Source organism: Rhinatrema bivittatum, chromosome 11 (genome assembly GCF_901001135.1).
Source record: "Rhinatrema bivittatum chromosome 11, aRhiBiv1.1, whole genome shotgun sequence".
NCBI lineage: Eukaryota > Metazoa > Chordata > Amphibia > Gymnophiona > Rhinatrematidae > Rhinatrema > Rhinatrema bivittatum.
The window spans coordinates 27,698,969-27,715,779 of record NC_042625.1 but is presented as its reverse complement, the minus strand read 5'-3'; the positions used below and the strand labels follow the sequence as shown (position 1 = coordinate 27,715,779).

Genomic DNA, 16,811 nt, shown 5'->3' with positions numbered 1-16,811 from the left:
ATTTTGGTTTTGTCTGCATGTTTCTGTTTCTAATTTGTAGTCTCTTATTTCTATATTAGGTAAGGGTAGGTCTCTGTTTTACCTGTGTGTGACTGAAGTGCAGTATTTCTGCTAGCGTGTAGTTTCTCTGTGGCAGTCCAGCTTGTTCTGTTATTCCAGTATGTGGTGCATTAATGTGCTAGGGCCTGGTGTAGTATTGAATTGCTGCTTTTTCATAAGGTTACTGTTATTTGAGTACTGAGAATCAGTGCTGTGACTGTAGGGTATGGCAAGGTTCTAGACGTCTTGTTTTTTGTTTTTTTTTGCGGGAGTTTGTGTTACTTCACAAAATGTTTAGCAGTGGATTGATATTTTTTGCTGCGGTGACACCAGAATTTTAATATATTTTTTTTCATGTTGGTTGTAATATGAATGGTCCTAGCTCTACTCTGCACCTGTTCTGATGATTAATGCTATTCTATTATAGTCATGATGATTTCTGATTTTTGGCAAAGAGGATTCATGAAAGAATACATTAACGTTTGTTTATTACATGATTGATTGGATCTGATTGTTTGATTTCTTTGTTTTTACATGACATACTTGTGCATTCATAAACTGCAATAAATATAAAGTAAATTAATACAGATTAATAAGGAATTTTTAATACTGGTAGGTGCTTTAAATAATTGGGATAGAATGTTTTAAAGTTTCACGAATGATGCATGATGGCTATTGCAAACTAGTTAGAAAGCCATTGTAGGGTGCAGTATATGGCATTATTTATCAATAAGAATGCAACTGCCTACAGCCCACTCATGTTAACCTTGTGCCCACCCAAAAAATCAGTCCTGGCTATGTCATCAGGGAGAAATCAGAGTTTCTGGATGCAGTTAGCAATAAGTTCCGTGTTTGTAGAGTACTCTCTGCTGTGGTTTTTATTTCAGTCCATAGACAGTACCCTCTGTGAGGAATGCAGGAAAGCATGAGTACTCAAAGCAGATTCAGAAATGGCCTCGGATGACTGGGAAATGATGTTCATTTACATAGTAACATAGTAGGTTGTCTGCCCCGTTATTCCTGTCCTCACTGTTCGTTTATATCCCAGTTTCCAGTTCATAAAAATGTGACCACCTATGTGGTTTCCCCTTATCTACGATAGTTTTTTCCATCTTATAACCCATCTTAGTTCACACCCAGTATCCCTCCCTTACCATATCCAGTTACAAAACTTTAACAATAAACTAAATAGCTACCAATATCAGCTTAGCTGTTGTGTGAACATCTGGCCTCCTAAGTCCCTTGTGGGGTCTGCCAGAGAGATCTGGCTACCTGATCGGCATAACTTCCACTAGCACGCCCGGTTATTACTGCACTAACAGCCTGCAAGGCTGACCTGACTGCTGGTTAATTCTGTCCTTGGTGTCACATTTCAATACCTCCCAATACTGGCATGGCTGCTGTCTGAACATCTTGCCTTCTAGGTCCACTGTGCAAACTGACAGACAGACGGACAGACCCGGTCAGGTGGTGGTTTAAACGCTCAAACATGCCAGCAGCATGGGCTTAAAGTGCTGGACCTGGGTGCATGAGTGAGTGGCTAAAAGTTCAAGTGGAGAAACAGACACTCATGCTGTCAGGTCTGCGATGAGAGATTTGACAAGCAGCTGGGTTGTTGTTGAACTTATTGCAAGGCTCTGTGGTTGGACATGGGAAGAGAGAGAGATGCTGGGTTGAAAGGGGAGGAGGGGGAGAGATGGGAAGTGTCACTGAGGTTCAAGATTCAGCTCTCCGCTGCATCCCAAGCCCTGCCTCACCTTGTTTCCCTCTTTAGAGCCATCAATTACCGTTCCCTTTGTGCACAGACATGACGTCTGCATCCTTTCACCGTATAAGGCCTTCCTTGAGTGATATTTGGCAGATGGGTTCAGTTTTGCACAGCTAACCTCAAGAGAGAATGCACAAATGTAAGAAAAGACCGAGAGGGACTCCACGCTGCTGGCGGTGATAGACAGGTTTACAGATGCCGAGAGAAACTGAGGCTATTTTTCTGGAAAAGAAATAGACAGTTGGGAGTTGGAATTAATACTGAAAAAAATATTAGGAGCAACAAACAAAGGGTATTCCTTTAAGTTGGAGGCAAGCAGATGTCATCCGATGCAGAGTGGTGGTGTTTGTACGAGATTTTGAGGCTGTGGCCAAAATCAACCAAACCAATTATTTGAGTGAACGCACCGGGTGCTTTTATCATTTCTATACAAGCAGTGTGATTGCAGGAATGGAAGGGTTCTTTCATCGATGCGACTGGAAGACACCAAAAGCTTCACGGCAGCTTATTTATAAGATCTGCGCCTTATGTAACCTTCAGTTTGATTGACAGCCAGCACATCTGGACTGAAAAATATATACATACATATATATATATATATATAGAGAGAGAGAGAGGGGGATGCTTTGCAAGCCTTTATAGCTTGTTGACTCAACTTGAGACCTTGTGTTTTGTCTGTGAAGTTTCTACCCATGGCACAAATCAAATGTTTTATTAATCAAGTTTTGAAGAAATTTAGATCTTTTAGAGAAAGTTTTCAGGCAGCAATCAAACCTTCTGGCTTTTTACTTATGGAAAAACACATTCTGGAGGAGAACTAGGTTGGTGCCTATTAATTTTAATGTATGCATCAGAGAGCAGGTGGGGGGAGGGGGCGTTGTGGCTTAAAGGAGACGAACCAATACCTGAACGTACAGAGGGAATTTTTCAAAGCGTTTTAGGCGTGTTAAAAAAAAAAAAAAAAAAAAAAAAAAAAAAAGATGAGTGCTCCTATTTGTTTACTTAAAGTGTTCTTACCTGGCAGTGTTCACGGTGGGGCCCAGATTGTCCTGTCTGAAACCTTTCCTCCCCAGCCCGAGCAGAGGGGACGTCTGGGCTTCCATGGCCTCCGTACATTTAGCCGGATCATAAGGAGGAGGCTTTACCTCAGGGGAAGAAAACAGGACTTGTGCTTGGCGCTTTGAAAAGGACCCACCACGTTTTCCTCTTCACAACTGTCCGCACACACTCAAAAAAAAAACAAAACAGGAGCAAGGTGCATGGATGGTTTTAATGCGCAAACTTCCTGCAGATTTTCAAAAGGGGAAATTATCCATAGAAAATTTGGGAGAATATTGCATGTGTTAACAACCCCCGGTGAGGCTTGCAACTACACCGGCTGCTTAAAAATTGTCCCCATCAAGTTGACTGGGGGCTGTTGATTGATAAGACACAAAAACCTATACCTTCTTTTGAGAAAACCGTTTTGTAACCGAAAAGTATTTGCAATCAGGGATTTGGAGGCTGATCTGCATGCGAGAAGAGATTTAGATTCTTCCGGATGATGCTCCCCTTCTCCGCGGGGTATGTGGCACTCCCCTCCTCACCAAAAGGAAATAAAAAGTCAAAAGAAAATAACTTTAATTTAAAAATGTTACGCACATATGAAGCCCTTTACTTTGGGCCTGTACACTCAAACGAAGAGCGTTTTCACAGCTGTCTCTCTGAGGGACCGATGCAATATCTTGTGCTCAGGCTAGCCCATGATTGACGCACTTTCTGGATGCGCTAGGAGAACACCGGATGCAAAAAGGGGATTAGTGCATCCAAAACGCAGTTCCAAACGCGCTCGTAGCTAATAGCACTCATCACATGTAAATACCATATAAATGAGGCTGTTAGCTATTGCCGACGATGCAGAAACATCACCGTACACCTGACACGCATGTTTTACATAAGAAGATAAGAACATGTCATACTGGGTCAGACCAAGGGTCCATTAAGCCCAGCATCCTGTTTCCAACAGAGGCCAATCCAGGCCATAAGAACCTGGCAAGTACCCAAAAACTAAGTCTATTCCATGTTATTGTTGCTAGTAATAGCAGTGGCTATTCTCTAAGTCAATTTAATTAATAGCAGGTAATGGACTTCTCCTCCAAGAACTTATCCAATCCTTTTTTAAACCCAGCTCCACTAACTGCACTAACCACATCCTATGGCAACAAATTCCAGAGTTTAATTGTGCGTTGAGTGAAAAAGAACTTTCTCCAATTAGTTTTAAATGTGCTACATGCTAACTTCATGGAGTGCCCCCTAGTCTTTCTATTATCTGAAAGAGTAAATAACTGATTCACATCTACCCGTTCTAGACCTCTCATAATTTTAAACACCTCTATCATATCTCCCCTCGGCCGTCTCTTCTCCAAGCTGAAAAATCCTAACCTCTTTAGTCCTTCCTCATAGGGGAATTAACGCCAGCTCTGGAGCTGGTATTGTCTTGTGTCAATGGCTCATTTTAAAGCAGAAATTACTGTATGAAAAATAAATCTTGATGGCAATCAGGTTAGGAAAATGGACGCTCACTTTACGAGCGTCCATTTTCCTAACCCGCGCACAGCCATATCTCCTGGGCGCCCGATGCCATGGACGCGCTAGGGATACAGGGCAGCTCATTTGCCTGTTGCATCAGGCGCCCTGGAGAGGTGGATGTGTGCGTGTGCCCAGTTTGGACGCGTGTTTTCTCACGCTTGATATTGCATCGGCCCCTCAGTCACCTCCTACTCCAACAGAACGCAGGCAAGTGTTCATATTTTAGAAACCATTGCCAAGAGGAAAACAAGACTTGCAGGACAATCTAGCAACATTAAGTAATCTGTAGTAAAATGTCTTTATTCAAGCCTTCCCAAATCTGTTCTGCTGACATCACAGCCAATCAGGTTTTCAAGATCTCCCAATGAATAATCTTCATTGAATGTACCTGAGCTCAATCTAACCTGTATACATTGGACACCCAGCAGGGTCTTTGCACGGTTTGTCCACTCTGCCATATAATCCATGTCCTGTTTCGAGGAGGGGGTAGAGGGGATTGGTTGCAGCTGCTGCTGTGGTAGTCCCTGCCAGCCATAAACCTCCCTCTAGCCTTCAGATCCGGCCTTAGCACAGTGTCTGCGGTGAGGGATTTAAAATTATTCTAAGTTTGACTTTCAAAAATAAGAAAATACTTTAGATTTTCAATTGATGGATTTATTTAAAAAAAAAAAAAGGCTCTCCCTTCTCCCCCCCCCCCCCCCCCTCCCCAAATAACTAAAATCTTTGAAAGCCTAGCTGCGCCCACTGGAATGGCTCCAGGAATTTCCGTCCTAACCTGCCAGTGATATTTTAATGGATACAGGAGAGTGATCCTTCATATAGTGTTGGAAACATTTCAAAATAAAGGTAGGACCCAGTTCTCTTTGGAAAGGATCAATACCATGGGATTTGTGCAGTGACTCTGGATGGGAAATAGGAGCAGATAAAGTCTAAACAGGCCCATCCAGCAAAGTTTCTAAGATCATAACTGCCGCTCTGTGCAGGTTACCCCCCCATGCCTTCTGATTAGGGGTTGTAACTGCTGCTCCATGCAAGTTACCCCCAAGAGAGTCATCCATTCTTCCTTTCTGAGATCTTTTGTCCTTTTTCAATTGAACAGATTGCTTGTTTCTCACAGGACAAGCAGGATGGTTGTCCTCACAAATGGGTGACATCGAGGATGGAGCCCACCACGGAAAACTTCTGTCAAAGTTTAAACAGAACTTTGACTGGCCCCTACTGGGCATGCCCAGCAAGGCACTGACCCTGCAGCCAGCAGGGGTCTCCCTTCAGTCTTCTTTTTTCCGCGCAGCAGTTGCCACGCGGTGAAAGGAGCTCTCTTACCACGTTCCTGACAGGAATTTGGTTTTTTTCTTTCCGAAGAAAATTTGCCCCTCAGGGGTCTCCCTTCGACAAATTTTTGTCACCTCCGCGAAAGCCGGTAAGTTTTTTACCGATTTTCATCGACTGCCGTCGATTTTGGCCCTAGAGGCCTGTTGGCACTTACCAATCCCGCGGCTAAATTTGGCCCTAGGCCATGGCGACGGGGTTCCGTCGTTGTCCGGATTGCACCCGGACTATGTCAATCACAGATCCCCATCGGGTCTGTGTTCTATGTTTGGGAAGTGAGCATGATGTCCTGACTTGCACTAAATGTGCCCTAATGACACCTAAGGGTCGTAAAGCCAGGATGGAGAAGATGGGGCTCCTCTTCCATGCACCCACCCCAACGCCATCGATAGCATCGACGTCATCGGAACCGGCACCGTCGAAGTTGCACCACCATCGTCAACCCTCCGGTGACCGTCCTCCACCGATGACTTCTCGGCCGTCGACTCCTGTCCCCTCCCCGGATGGGCGAGGAGATCGGAAGGATAAGCATCGCCATCGACGGCACAAGTCTCGGCCCGTCGAGGATCCACAACCATCGACCTCTGAACAGGCCGAGCCACCGACGAAAAAGCCTCGGTCAGACCTGGCACCGTCCACGTCTCGTTCGCAGGCACCGAGGAAACCCTCACCCTCCCGGGGTGCGGGGGCCGTGATCCCACCGGTTACGGTGGTACTTCCGGCCCTGCCTCAGCCTCCCTCTCCCGTCGAGCCGGGTATGGTTACCCCTGGTCTCCGGGCAGAACTGGACCGGCTGGTCCAGGAGGCCATCGAGAATGCGATGCGAAGATTCCAGCCTCCACCGGCACCGCCTCCGGCACCGATTCCGGCACCGCCTCAGGCACCGACCTCAGCACCGACTCTGCCACCGAGGAGGGAACCGACCACCGAGCCTCTAGTGGAAGCGTTGGCACCGATACTAAATCGTATGGAGGCACTCATGCGCGCCCTTCCATCGGTGATTCCAGTAGCACCGACTACACCATCATCTCCGGAAGGACATTCATCGACAGGAGAAACACCGTTCCGGATTCCCCCGTCCGGTGTCGTTCCATCGGTGCCTTCACATACCTTTCCACCGATTTATCCTTCGGCTCCATCGATTCCAAGATCGGCACCGATTCCATCGGTACCCCCGAAGCCCTCGATGCCGTTCACAGTTCCGCTTGCAGCACCGATTCCATCGATGCCTTTGGATCCTCTACCAGGTCCTTCAGGACTGCAAGCCCTACATGATCCTTATGATACCTGGGGTGATGATACATCTTCAGATACAGATTTACCATCCCCACCATCTCCTACAGAGAGTAGAAAACGATCTCCTCCTGAAGATCTCTCCTTTATAAATTTTGTAAAGGAGATGTCAGAAATTGTGCCTTTTCAGCTGCAATCTGAGACCGATGACAGGCACCAAATGATGGAGCTGCTCCAATTTCTGGATGCCCCAAAAATCATCGCTTCCATCCCCATTCACCAGGTATTTCTGGATCTTTTAAAGAAAAACTGGGAATCACCTTCATCTGTGTCACCAGTTAATAAAAAAGCTGACTCAACATACCTCGTTCAGTCAGCACCAGGATTTCAGAAGTCTCAACTGGATCATCGCTCTGTTGTAGTTGAGTCTGCGCAAAAGAAGGCCAAGCGCCTAAAACCACACTCTTCCACTCCCCCTATCAAGGACAACAAATTCCTTGATAGTGTGGGCAGGAAAGTATATCATGGGGCTATGTTGATATCTCGCATAGCTTCATACCAACTTTATATGACTCAATACAACAGAGCTATCCTTAAACAGATGCAGGACTACGCTGACACATTACCGGACCAATACCAGCCACAGCTTCAAGCCCTCCTTCACAAAGGATTTGAAGCTGGGAAGCACGAGATCAGAACGGCCTACGATATCTTCGATGCTTCCACGAAAGTCTCAGCTACTGCCATCTCAGCCAGACGTTGGGCTTGGTTAAAATCATCCAACCTTCGCCCAGAGGTCCAGGATCGTCTAGCCGATTTACCCTGCTTGGGGGACAATCTGTTCGGAGAACAGATTCAACAGATTGTGGCGGAATTGAAGGATCACCACGAGACGTTGAAACAACTTTCGTCTGTTCCATCTGAAGTATCCTCCAAACCACCACCTAAGAAGGACTCTAAAAAGTCATTCTTTCGGCCACGTCGTTATTACCCTCCGTCGACTAGGCCTCGTCCGGCTCGATCCTCCACCAGACCTCAGCTACGCCAACCTCGGAAACAAAGACCTGCTGTAGCCCCACCTCCCGGGCCTGCAGCAGGCCTTTGACTTCCCGATACGGAGCACATGCCATATCCCACTCCCCCACATCCCTGTAGGGGGTCGTCTGTGCCACTTTTTGCAGCATTGGATACGGATTACCTCAGACCAGTGGGTGCTGGCAATTATCGCACAGGGTTACCACCTCAATTTCATAACTCTTCCGACAGACTCCCCGCCTCTTCAAGCATGGAGTCTATCCAGCCACTTGACTCAATTACAACAGGAAGTATCCCTTCTTTTGCAATCAAATGCTATAGAACCTGTCCCTCCCTCTCAACGAGGCAAGGGATTTTACTCCAGGTACTTCCTAATTCCAAAAAAGTCAGGAGGGCTACGTCCAATTTTGGACCTTCGGGCCCTCAAGTACCTTCAAAAAGAAAAGTTCAAGATGGTAACCCTGGGCACGTTACTCCCTCTGCTGCAAAGAGGGGATTGGCTATGCTCCCTCGACCTCAAGGACGCTTATACCCATATTGCGATAACACAATCCCATCGCAAATATCTGCGGTTTTCTAGTAGGCCGCGACCATTACCAATACCGAGTACTACCTTTCGGTCTGGCATCTGCTCCACGAGTCTTCACCAAATGCCTCGTAGTTGTAGCAGCATTCCTCAGGAAGGAAGGTGTCCACGTATACCCCTATCTGGACGATTGGCTAATCAGGGCCTCCACCCCTCAGATTGCCCGGTCCTCCCTACAATTGACAATCAACACACTCCTTTCCTTAGGGTTTCTTGTCAATTACGAGAAATCTTGCTTCGTCCCATCTCAAACCTTATCTTTCATTGGGGCAGACTTGGACACCTTACAGGCAAAGGCCTACCTTCCGCTTCAACGGGTCCAAACTCTCATGTCCTTAGCTCACCAGCTCCAGTCTCAAGATACGGCCACGGCTCGCCAGTTCCTCATTCTCCTAGGACACATGGCATCCTCGGTTCAAGTCACTCCCATGACCCGACTAGCCATGAGAGTAACACAATGGACTCTACGACACCAATGGATTCAAGCTTTTCAGCCTCTGTCCTCCATAGTCACAGTCACACAAGCGCTGCGCCTATCCTTAACCTGGTGGACGACTCAGGTCAACCTCCTTCAGGGCTTACCCTTTCTTCCACCGGATCCGCAAGTAATCCTAACCACCGACGCTTCTCACATCGGTTGGGGAGCCCATGTGGACAACTTTCAAACCCAAGGGTTATGGTCCAACGAGGAAGCCGAACACCAGATCAATTTCCTGGAACTTCGAGCAATCCGCTATGCGCTCCGTACTTTCAAAGATCATCTCTTTCATCAGATAATCTTAATCCAGACGGACAACCAAGTGGCCATGTGGTACATAAACAAGCAGGGAGGCACAGGCTCCTTCCTTCTGTGTCAGGAAGCTGCGCAGATCTGGGCGGAAGCCCTCTCCCACTCCATGTACCTCAGGGCCACTTACCTGCCGGGAGTAGACAATGTATTGGCAGACCAGCTGAGCCGTGTCTTCCAACCGCACGAGTGGTCACTCGATCCTCTGGTAGCGACCTCTCTGTTTCACAAGTGGGGTTCTCCCCGCATAGACCTCTTTGCGTCCCCTCAGAACCACAAAGTGGACGATTACTGCTCTCTCATTCGGAGCCAGCACTCTCGGCCGAGGGATGCATTCTCCCTCAAGTGGACAACCGGTCTGCTCTACGCATTCCCTCCACTTCCTCTTGTGTCAAAGACTCTCGTGAAGCTACGCCAGGACGGAGGAACCATGATCCTGATAGCACCTTACTGGCCACGCCAAGTATGGTTTCCAATACTCCAGGATCTCTCCATCCGCAGGCACATTCCTCTGGGAAAGGACCCGCATCTGCTCACTCAAAACGACGGATGCCTCCTCCATCCCAACCTCCAAGCCTTGTCCCTGACGGCATGGATGTTGAAAGGTTAGTCCTTCAGCCTTTCAACCTTTCAGATTCCGTTTCTCGAGTCCTGATAGCTTCACGAAAGCCTTCCACAAGAAAGTCTTACTCATACAAATGGAAAAGGTACACATCATGGTGCACTTCTCAGTCCCTTGATCCCCTTTCCTGTCCAATCTCCAAATTCTTGGACTATTTATGGCATCTCTCTGAATCAGGTCTTAAAACCTCTTCCATTAGGATGCATGTCAGTGCGGTAGCCGCCTTCCATAAAGGTGTACAGGGTGTCCCTATTTCAGTACAACCCCTAGTAACACGTTTTCTTAAAGGCTTGCTCCATCTGAAGCCACCCTTACGGCCTCCGGCCCCATCCTGGGACCTTAATCTGGTTCTTGGTCGTCTAATGAAACCTCCTTTCGAACCTCTGCACTCCTGTGAGTTAAAGTATCTCACATGGAAAGTGTTATTCCTTTTGACTATCACTTCAGCTCGCAGGGTTAGTGAATTACAGGCCCTAGTTACCTATCCGCCTTACACTAAGCTCCTGCAGGACCGGGCGGTACTCCGCACTCACCCTAAATTTTTACCTAAGGTAGTTTCTGAGTTTCATATTAATCAATCCATCATACTACCTATCTTTTTTCCCAGGCCCCACTCCAACTCTGGAGAACAGACCCTGCATACCCTAGACTGTAAACGGGCTCTAGCCTTTTACCTAGACCGTACAGTTTCTCACAGGAAGAGCACTCAATTATTCGTCTCTTTCCATCCTAACAAGTTAGGACAACCTGTGGGTAAGCAGGCTCTTTCCTCCTGGTTGGCGGACTGCATTGCTTTCTGCTATGAGCAAGCGGGCATCCCTTTTCAAGACCGTGTCAAAGCACACTCTGTGAGGGCCATGGCTACGTCAGTGGCACACCTTCGATCGGTGCCGCTTCCTGACATCTGCAAGGCTGCAACCTGGAGTTCTCTCCATACCTTTGCAGCCCACTATTGTTTGGACAAAGCTGGAAGACAGGACTCCATCTTCGGCCAATCTGTCTTGCGTAACCTTTTTCCAACGTGATGTACCAACACCCTTCCACCTTCCCGGTAGGGTGCGGATGCCCTTTACCAAATTCCACCCCAGTTGTAGTGCCTGTTGCACGTCGTTGGGTGCATTTGGTGCAAGTCAGGACATCCTCAGCTCGGTACTCACCCATTTGTGAGGACAACCATCCTGCTTGTCCTGTGAGAAAGCAAATGTTGCTTACCTGATGTAACAGGTGTTCTCACAGGACAGCAGGATGTTAGTCCTCACGAAACCCGCCCGCCACCCCGCGGTGTTGGGTTTGTTTTGTTTTTACTTTCTAGGCACTGCCTGTAGCTTTGAACATCAGACTGAAGGGAGACCCCTGCTGGCTGCAGGGTCAGTGCCTTGCTGGGCATGCCCAGTAGGGGCCAGTCAAAGTTCTGTTTAAACTTTGACAGAAGTTTTCCGTGGTGGGCTCCATCCTCGATGTCACCCATTTGTGAGGACTAACATCCTGCTGTCCTGTGAGAACACCTGTTACATCAGGTAAGCAACATTTGCTATTTCCTATTATGCAATGTGGCAGAGTTTTATGTTTTGGTCAAGAAATAATTCCTCGTCCTCAGATTATGCTCCCAGTGGCAAGAACTTCTCATAAAAGGAAACGCCACTGATTTTCCATTTCCAGTATTTAAACTCAGTGGTGCTTGTGCCGCTTCAATTACTTTCCTGTAATGGAGATCAAAATACCTCCTCCTGCAGGAAGGAATAAATTTGTTTTACTATTTTTCCAGCCTGCTTTTCTCTAAGAGCCATGCAGAGTTGCCAGTTTCTGTATTCCCCAAAAGAAAACTCATTCAAGCCTCTACAAACAGGTAGAGGTACAAAGCATCAAGCTGCGTTAGGGCTCTAACGTGCATTGTATTGAGTATATTGCACGATATTTTGCATCTCACCACCCAGATACCCTCCCCTATTACCAATGACCTTCGTTGCATGTGATTTGCATGCATGAATAATGCAAATGTATGCAAAGAGGGTCATTAACAAGCAATGTGATGCTAATATTTTATTGTGGCTAACCAAGAAGGTGGTCAGCTGCGATAAAATAACAGCACCTCCCAGGGAAGCGTTAGATGTGCGTCCTGAGGCTCCTGCTGCACATTTAAAGTGCCATAAAAAAATAAAATAAAAACTCATGGCCAAACAGGGAGTTTGAGCAGGGGTCAGTGCTGGCCCCTATTTCAACCTGGGGCTGCAAGTTGAAACGGTTCAGACTCCCCCAAAAATAAAAATAAAAAATTCAATGCATATGGCAGCGTCCCCCAAGTCTAAGCTCTCCACCCTGGCCCCCCCTAATGCTCACAACCCCACCCACCCCCTGTCTCTCCCCAAAATGAAAGCGGGTGCATCCTTGCACCCATCCCAGTCAGCGCCATTCTCCAAAATGGCACCGACCTGACCTTACCCCAGCCATCGACTGGGGTAAGGTCTGGGAATCGGACACAGGCCACATGGCAGTGCTTGCTTGAAGAACCATCTCCAGGACTTACCAGATTGGCAATCACACAAGACCGAGCTTTCTCAATTGAAGATCCGACTATTTGGAACTTGATATCTCTGTCCATTAGATTAATGTCCAGCATTAAGGATGTCAAGAAAGTTTTGAAAAGCTATCTATTTAGACAAGCATATCAAGATGTCCCTAGAATGTAACATCTGTTATGCCCTGCAAGTTCCCCGGTCCTGGCCAGTTATTGTTTTTTTTTTTATTACAATGTGCAGCATATATGGCTTTTAGTTTGTCTTTTCTCGATTAATATGTCTCTTTTATTATGAATGTTTTATTGTAACCCGCCCCAAAGTATGGAGCGTGCAGGCAACAAGTTCTTTTAAATAAATAAATGTTTTCCACACGTGCAGTATGTACGAGTGGAGTAGTTGCCTAGTGGTTTATAGCAGCAGGTTGAGAACAGAGAAGCCAAGGTACAGATCCCACTTCTCCCACAACAATCTTTGTGACCTTGGGCAAGTCACTTAACCCTCCATTGCTTCAGGTACCAACTTACGGCCCAATTTTAATTCCCTGGCACACGCCAGTACTGGGAGGATATGTGCGTGGAAGAGCCGCATGCATGCCAAGCGCGTTTTCAAAGTGGCCAGGGCACACGCATATCTCCCGGTACAAGCAGAAGAGTAGTCTGTTTTTAAAAAAAAGGAGTGGGCCGGGGGCCTGCAGGGACTGCCGTTGCATGGAACCTACTGCGGCTCGGGAGAGCAGGTAAGTTCCAAAAAAAAAAAAAAATTAGGTTAGTTAGGGATCGGTGCGGAGAAGGGAAAAGGGGGTTTAGGACGTTCCCTCCCAGTCCACTCCTTTATTGGAGTAAACTGGGAGGGAACTGGGGAAAGGCCTAGTCGTGTTGGTGCGTGCTTGTTAAACCCCCCCCTCCCCCTTGCATGCACGAGTCAGCCTCCACCTGCACGTGCCGATATGAAACCGGGTGCGCATGTGTACGCGGATACCGCATGTTATAAAATTGGCGTATCCATGTGCGTGTGCCGGGAACTGCGCACACATGGACGCCCGCGCACCCCTTTTAAAATTTACCCTTTAATTCATGAGCCCTCTGGGGCAAGAAACTGCCTTGCGTACCTGAATTGTAATTCACCTTGAGTAAAGGTTTGAAAAGGTGAGTAACTAAATCTAAAATCCATTCAAAATAAACGGCTGTAGGAAACACAAACCACCACATGGCAGAATATGACAACTCTTTTAATGATACTTATCTGGAAGGAACAGACATCAGAATTTATAAAAGGGAAATCAAATTTATTTGTATCAGTGAATGTTTTGATCGGATAGAGAAACCATCTAATGACTTAGGGAAAACTCCCAAATAAATGGTTGGCAAATCACTTTAAAACATGTTACCCATTCTTATAAAATACATTGCAAGGTTTGGCCCACTTCATTAGCTTCTTATTCATCCCAATCTCAGATACTTAAATACTGACCATGAAGGGAACCAAGAATAAATTCCAGTTTCTGTTCTGACAGCATCTATTCTGCCACCTTAACTGATGCACATTAGAAAAATAAACACTTTTACATTTCCTAATCTTAATTTGGTGTTTTTGTTTTTTTTTTCTTTTCTCAAATATGTACCAGTAGAGTACCGAAGCTATTAAGAACCAAAAAAAACCCCAACTGTGAGTAGCTGGAAAAATCTCGATCTAACAGGCATCTTACAATGCACACCATTTGCTTGTACAACCAAAGAGAAAACACAGCTCACATTGATTAGGAAAGAAACTGACCAGGGCCGAGGGCTGATAGTGAAAGTCACCCAATGCCCTCCTTCAGGTTTCAGTCACCATGATTTGCTTTTTTTTTTTTTTTTCCATGTGGATTTTTTTTTTTGGCAGCAAGAATTTACAGATTACAGAGGGATTTTTCTTCTGAAATGCCTGCCGAATGAGCTATGCCTTGATTTGCTAAGGCCATGGGAAATGTTCTTTAGTAACTCCATATGCATACATACATTTGTATGCTTTCTCAAAAGATTGTGTGTATAGAGCATGTGAATGTCTGTTTAAATGATTCTGTAGGTGTCTGTGGGCTAGGGAAAATTCCAACTGTAGTAAAAAAAAAAAAAAAAAAATCAAAACAAAACTTCCTGAAAAATCTACCTCTGAATTCCAAACTTCTAAATACAGGGCGGTCCTCCTGAAACTTTCTCTCAGTTCAACTGCATTTCATTTTTACCGGAAAGAAAACAAAATGAAGCTTGACTATAATATAGTCCTTATTCTCTGGTGCAGAAGGGCAGGTATAATCTAATATAAAACAGAACACCTATTTTTTTTAATTTGAATGCATTACAAGGCCGAGTAACAACAGTATAATTATACATTTACTTCTTAAGGTCTTCAAGGCAAAACAAAGCAATTGACTTTTGAGGTTAGTGGGGATTTTTGGTTATTGATTCAGCTGAGCCAGTAGAATACAAGTGCTCTCAAAGTAGTTTTTCTTTCCAATTAGCCTCATGTGGTGGTTCCAGAAGGGGGTGCTTTGGTGTCTTATAACAAGATTGCTTCTTTGTAAATGTCTGCAAAATATTAATGAATCCAAGAAAATGGTGATATTTCATGCTTGGCTTCCACTGCCCAATATTAAAAAACTAGACATATCAAACGGCTCACTGTGCTTGAAAGCCAATCAAGGAATGTTTTACTTCTGTATCCGAAATATACCAGTGCCCAGGCTATTAGCCTGAAGGCAGAAGTTAGAGGAGGGGGGGTGGGGGTGCGGGAGAGACTTCCCTGCCAGCCAATGAAAAAGGCGGCGGCCAGCATTTTAACTATAGTGCCAATTAGAAACCCATTGGTTCTTTCTGTTATAGGCTATGCTGTGCTGCTGTTTTTCCTCATGCCCCTGATCAGAAAGAAAATGCAATGCAGGAAGGAAAATGCACTTCCAGGTCAAAAAGTAATGAAGAGAGTGGGTGCAGCTGGCAAAGAAGGGAGTAGAAATCTGAAAGGCAGCAAGATGATGTTTGATCTACTATTTCTGACAACCAGGCAGCTGGGTATAGTAGATAATGGAGAATCAGAGTTTGGAAATGTAAAATAACTTTATTACTACTCTATAATAAAAGTATCACACAGATAGATTGAAATAAATAGTTAAATATCACAAAATAATTGTGTCCAATTCAACATTGATCAGAGCCATAGCAACCAGTGTTCTGAATCGCTGCAAACTGGTTTCGGGAACTGAAAGGAGATACATTCTTCTAATGAAATCTGCACTTTCTAAATGTCATAAGCAATACTAAACTGACAAACGGAAAGGGAGACCCAACACAGTTGTAAATAAAATGCAAAGACACTTTTGTCATAGGTTCGTGTTGCAAATTCCTGCTGCAGTTCTGCTCTTCCAAATGATTTAAACTGTGGGTGCGTTTGCCCAAGGCATCTTCTCAGCAGTGGCTGTTGATCATTTTTTCCCATGCACATATTTCGTTAACAGTTAATAGCAGCAGTTGTCAAAAACCCACCCACTGGGTAGAAGTAGTTACTAGCTGGGACAACCAAGCCTTAGAGACGGTCATTTTTGTCCAAATGTTATCATCTTGGATAATAGTCATCTGGAACGCCTGTGAGGTTTTTGAGTTTCAGAGCTGTATCCACTGTCATAATGTACTTATTGATCATTTTCCTCATTTCAGGAGTGTAAGGGTCGTACTCCAGTTTGCGTAGCCCAGAGCGCTTGAAGTTTCCATCTTTCTGGCTTTCAACACACAAAAGTCTGTCTTCTATGACCGCCAAACCCAGCAGGTTTACCATTCGCTTCAGCTGAATGAACAGATCGTGTTTCAAGTCCTCAAAATGCACCACTAAGACATTTTTCCCATACTTCAACCAGTCCAGTGTATGAGTGGCCCACCAGGGTGCATAGTTATTCACAAATTCAGGCCATTCTGTAAAGGCAAGGAGAGAGAAAATGGTCATAATCCCTATGTACATACAGGGATGGACACACTAGCTCGGATTAAAACTGATCCCTGGCTGAACAGATGGCTCAGCTAGACAAGCAGAGCTAAGCTATGACCACCCATGAATTAGCACAGACAAAGCTGAAGTGCTTGTGGCCCTACTCAGATCTCTATATTCACCTGGTTCAAATGGAGTTGTGAATATTAGTATCTATACCTGTCAAAAGGGGGTCAAAAGATGTGCATTATCTTTGAATACATTGACAACTTTGAATCTGCATCTCTTAGCAAATCTGAGTTTTAAAAAAAAATCAGTCAGATTTGAACAAGGTCAAAGCTTCCAATAAAGTTGAGACAAATAGCTACAAATCCAAA

General features: G+C 45.5%; 1 protein-coding gene and 1 long non-coding RNA gene across 3 annotated transcripts in view; one reads left to right on the top strand and one right to left on the bottom strand.

Moving 5' to 3' along the window:
• The window catches only part of LOC115073165, a 423,208-nt gene that overhangs the window by 67,861 nt on the left and 338,536 nt on the right, over nucleotides 1-16,811 (top strand). The gene's annotated exons all lie outside the window — the stretch shown is intronic.
• Nucleotides 14,316-16,811, bottom strand: part of WSCD2 (WSC domain containing 2) — a 386,410-nt gene continuing 383,914 nt past the window's right edge. For both annotated transcript variants that reach the window (XM_029571384.1, XM_029571385.1), the window contains exon 9: nucleotides 14,316-16,421. In XM_029571384.1, coding sequence (XP_029427244.1) covers nucleotides 16,069-16,421 — 353 coding nt within the window. In that variant the 3' untranslated portion in view covers nucleotides 14,316-16,068. The remainder of the gene's footprint in view (nucleotides 16,422-16,811) is intronic.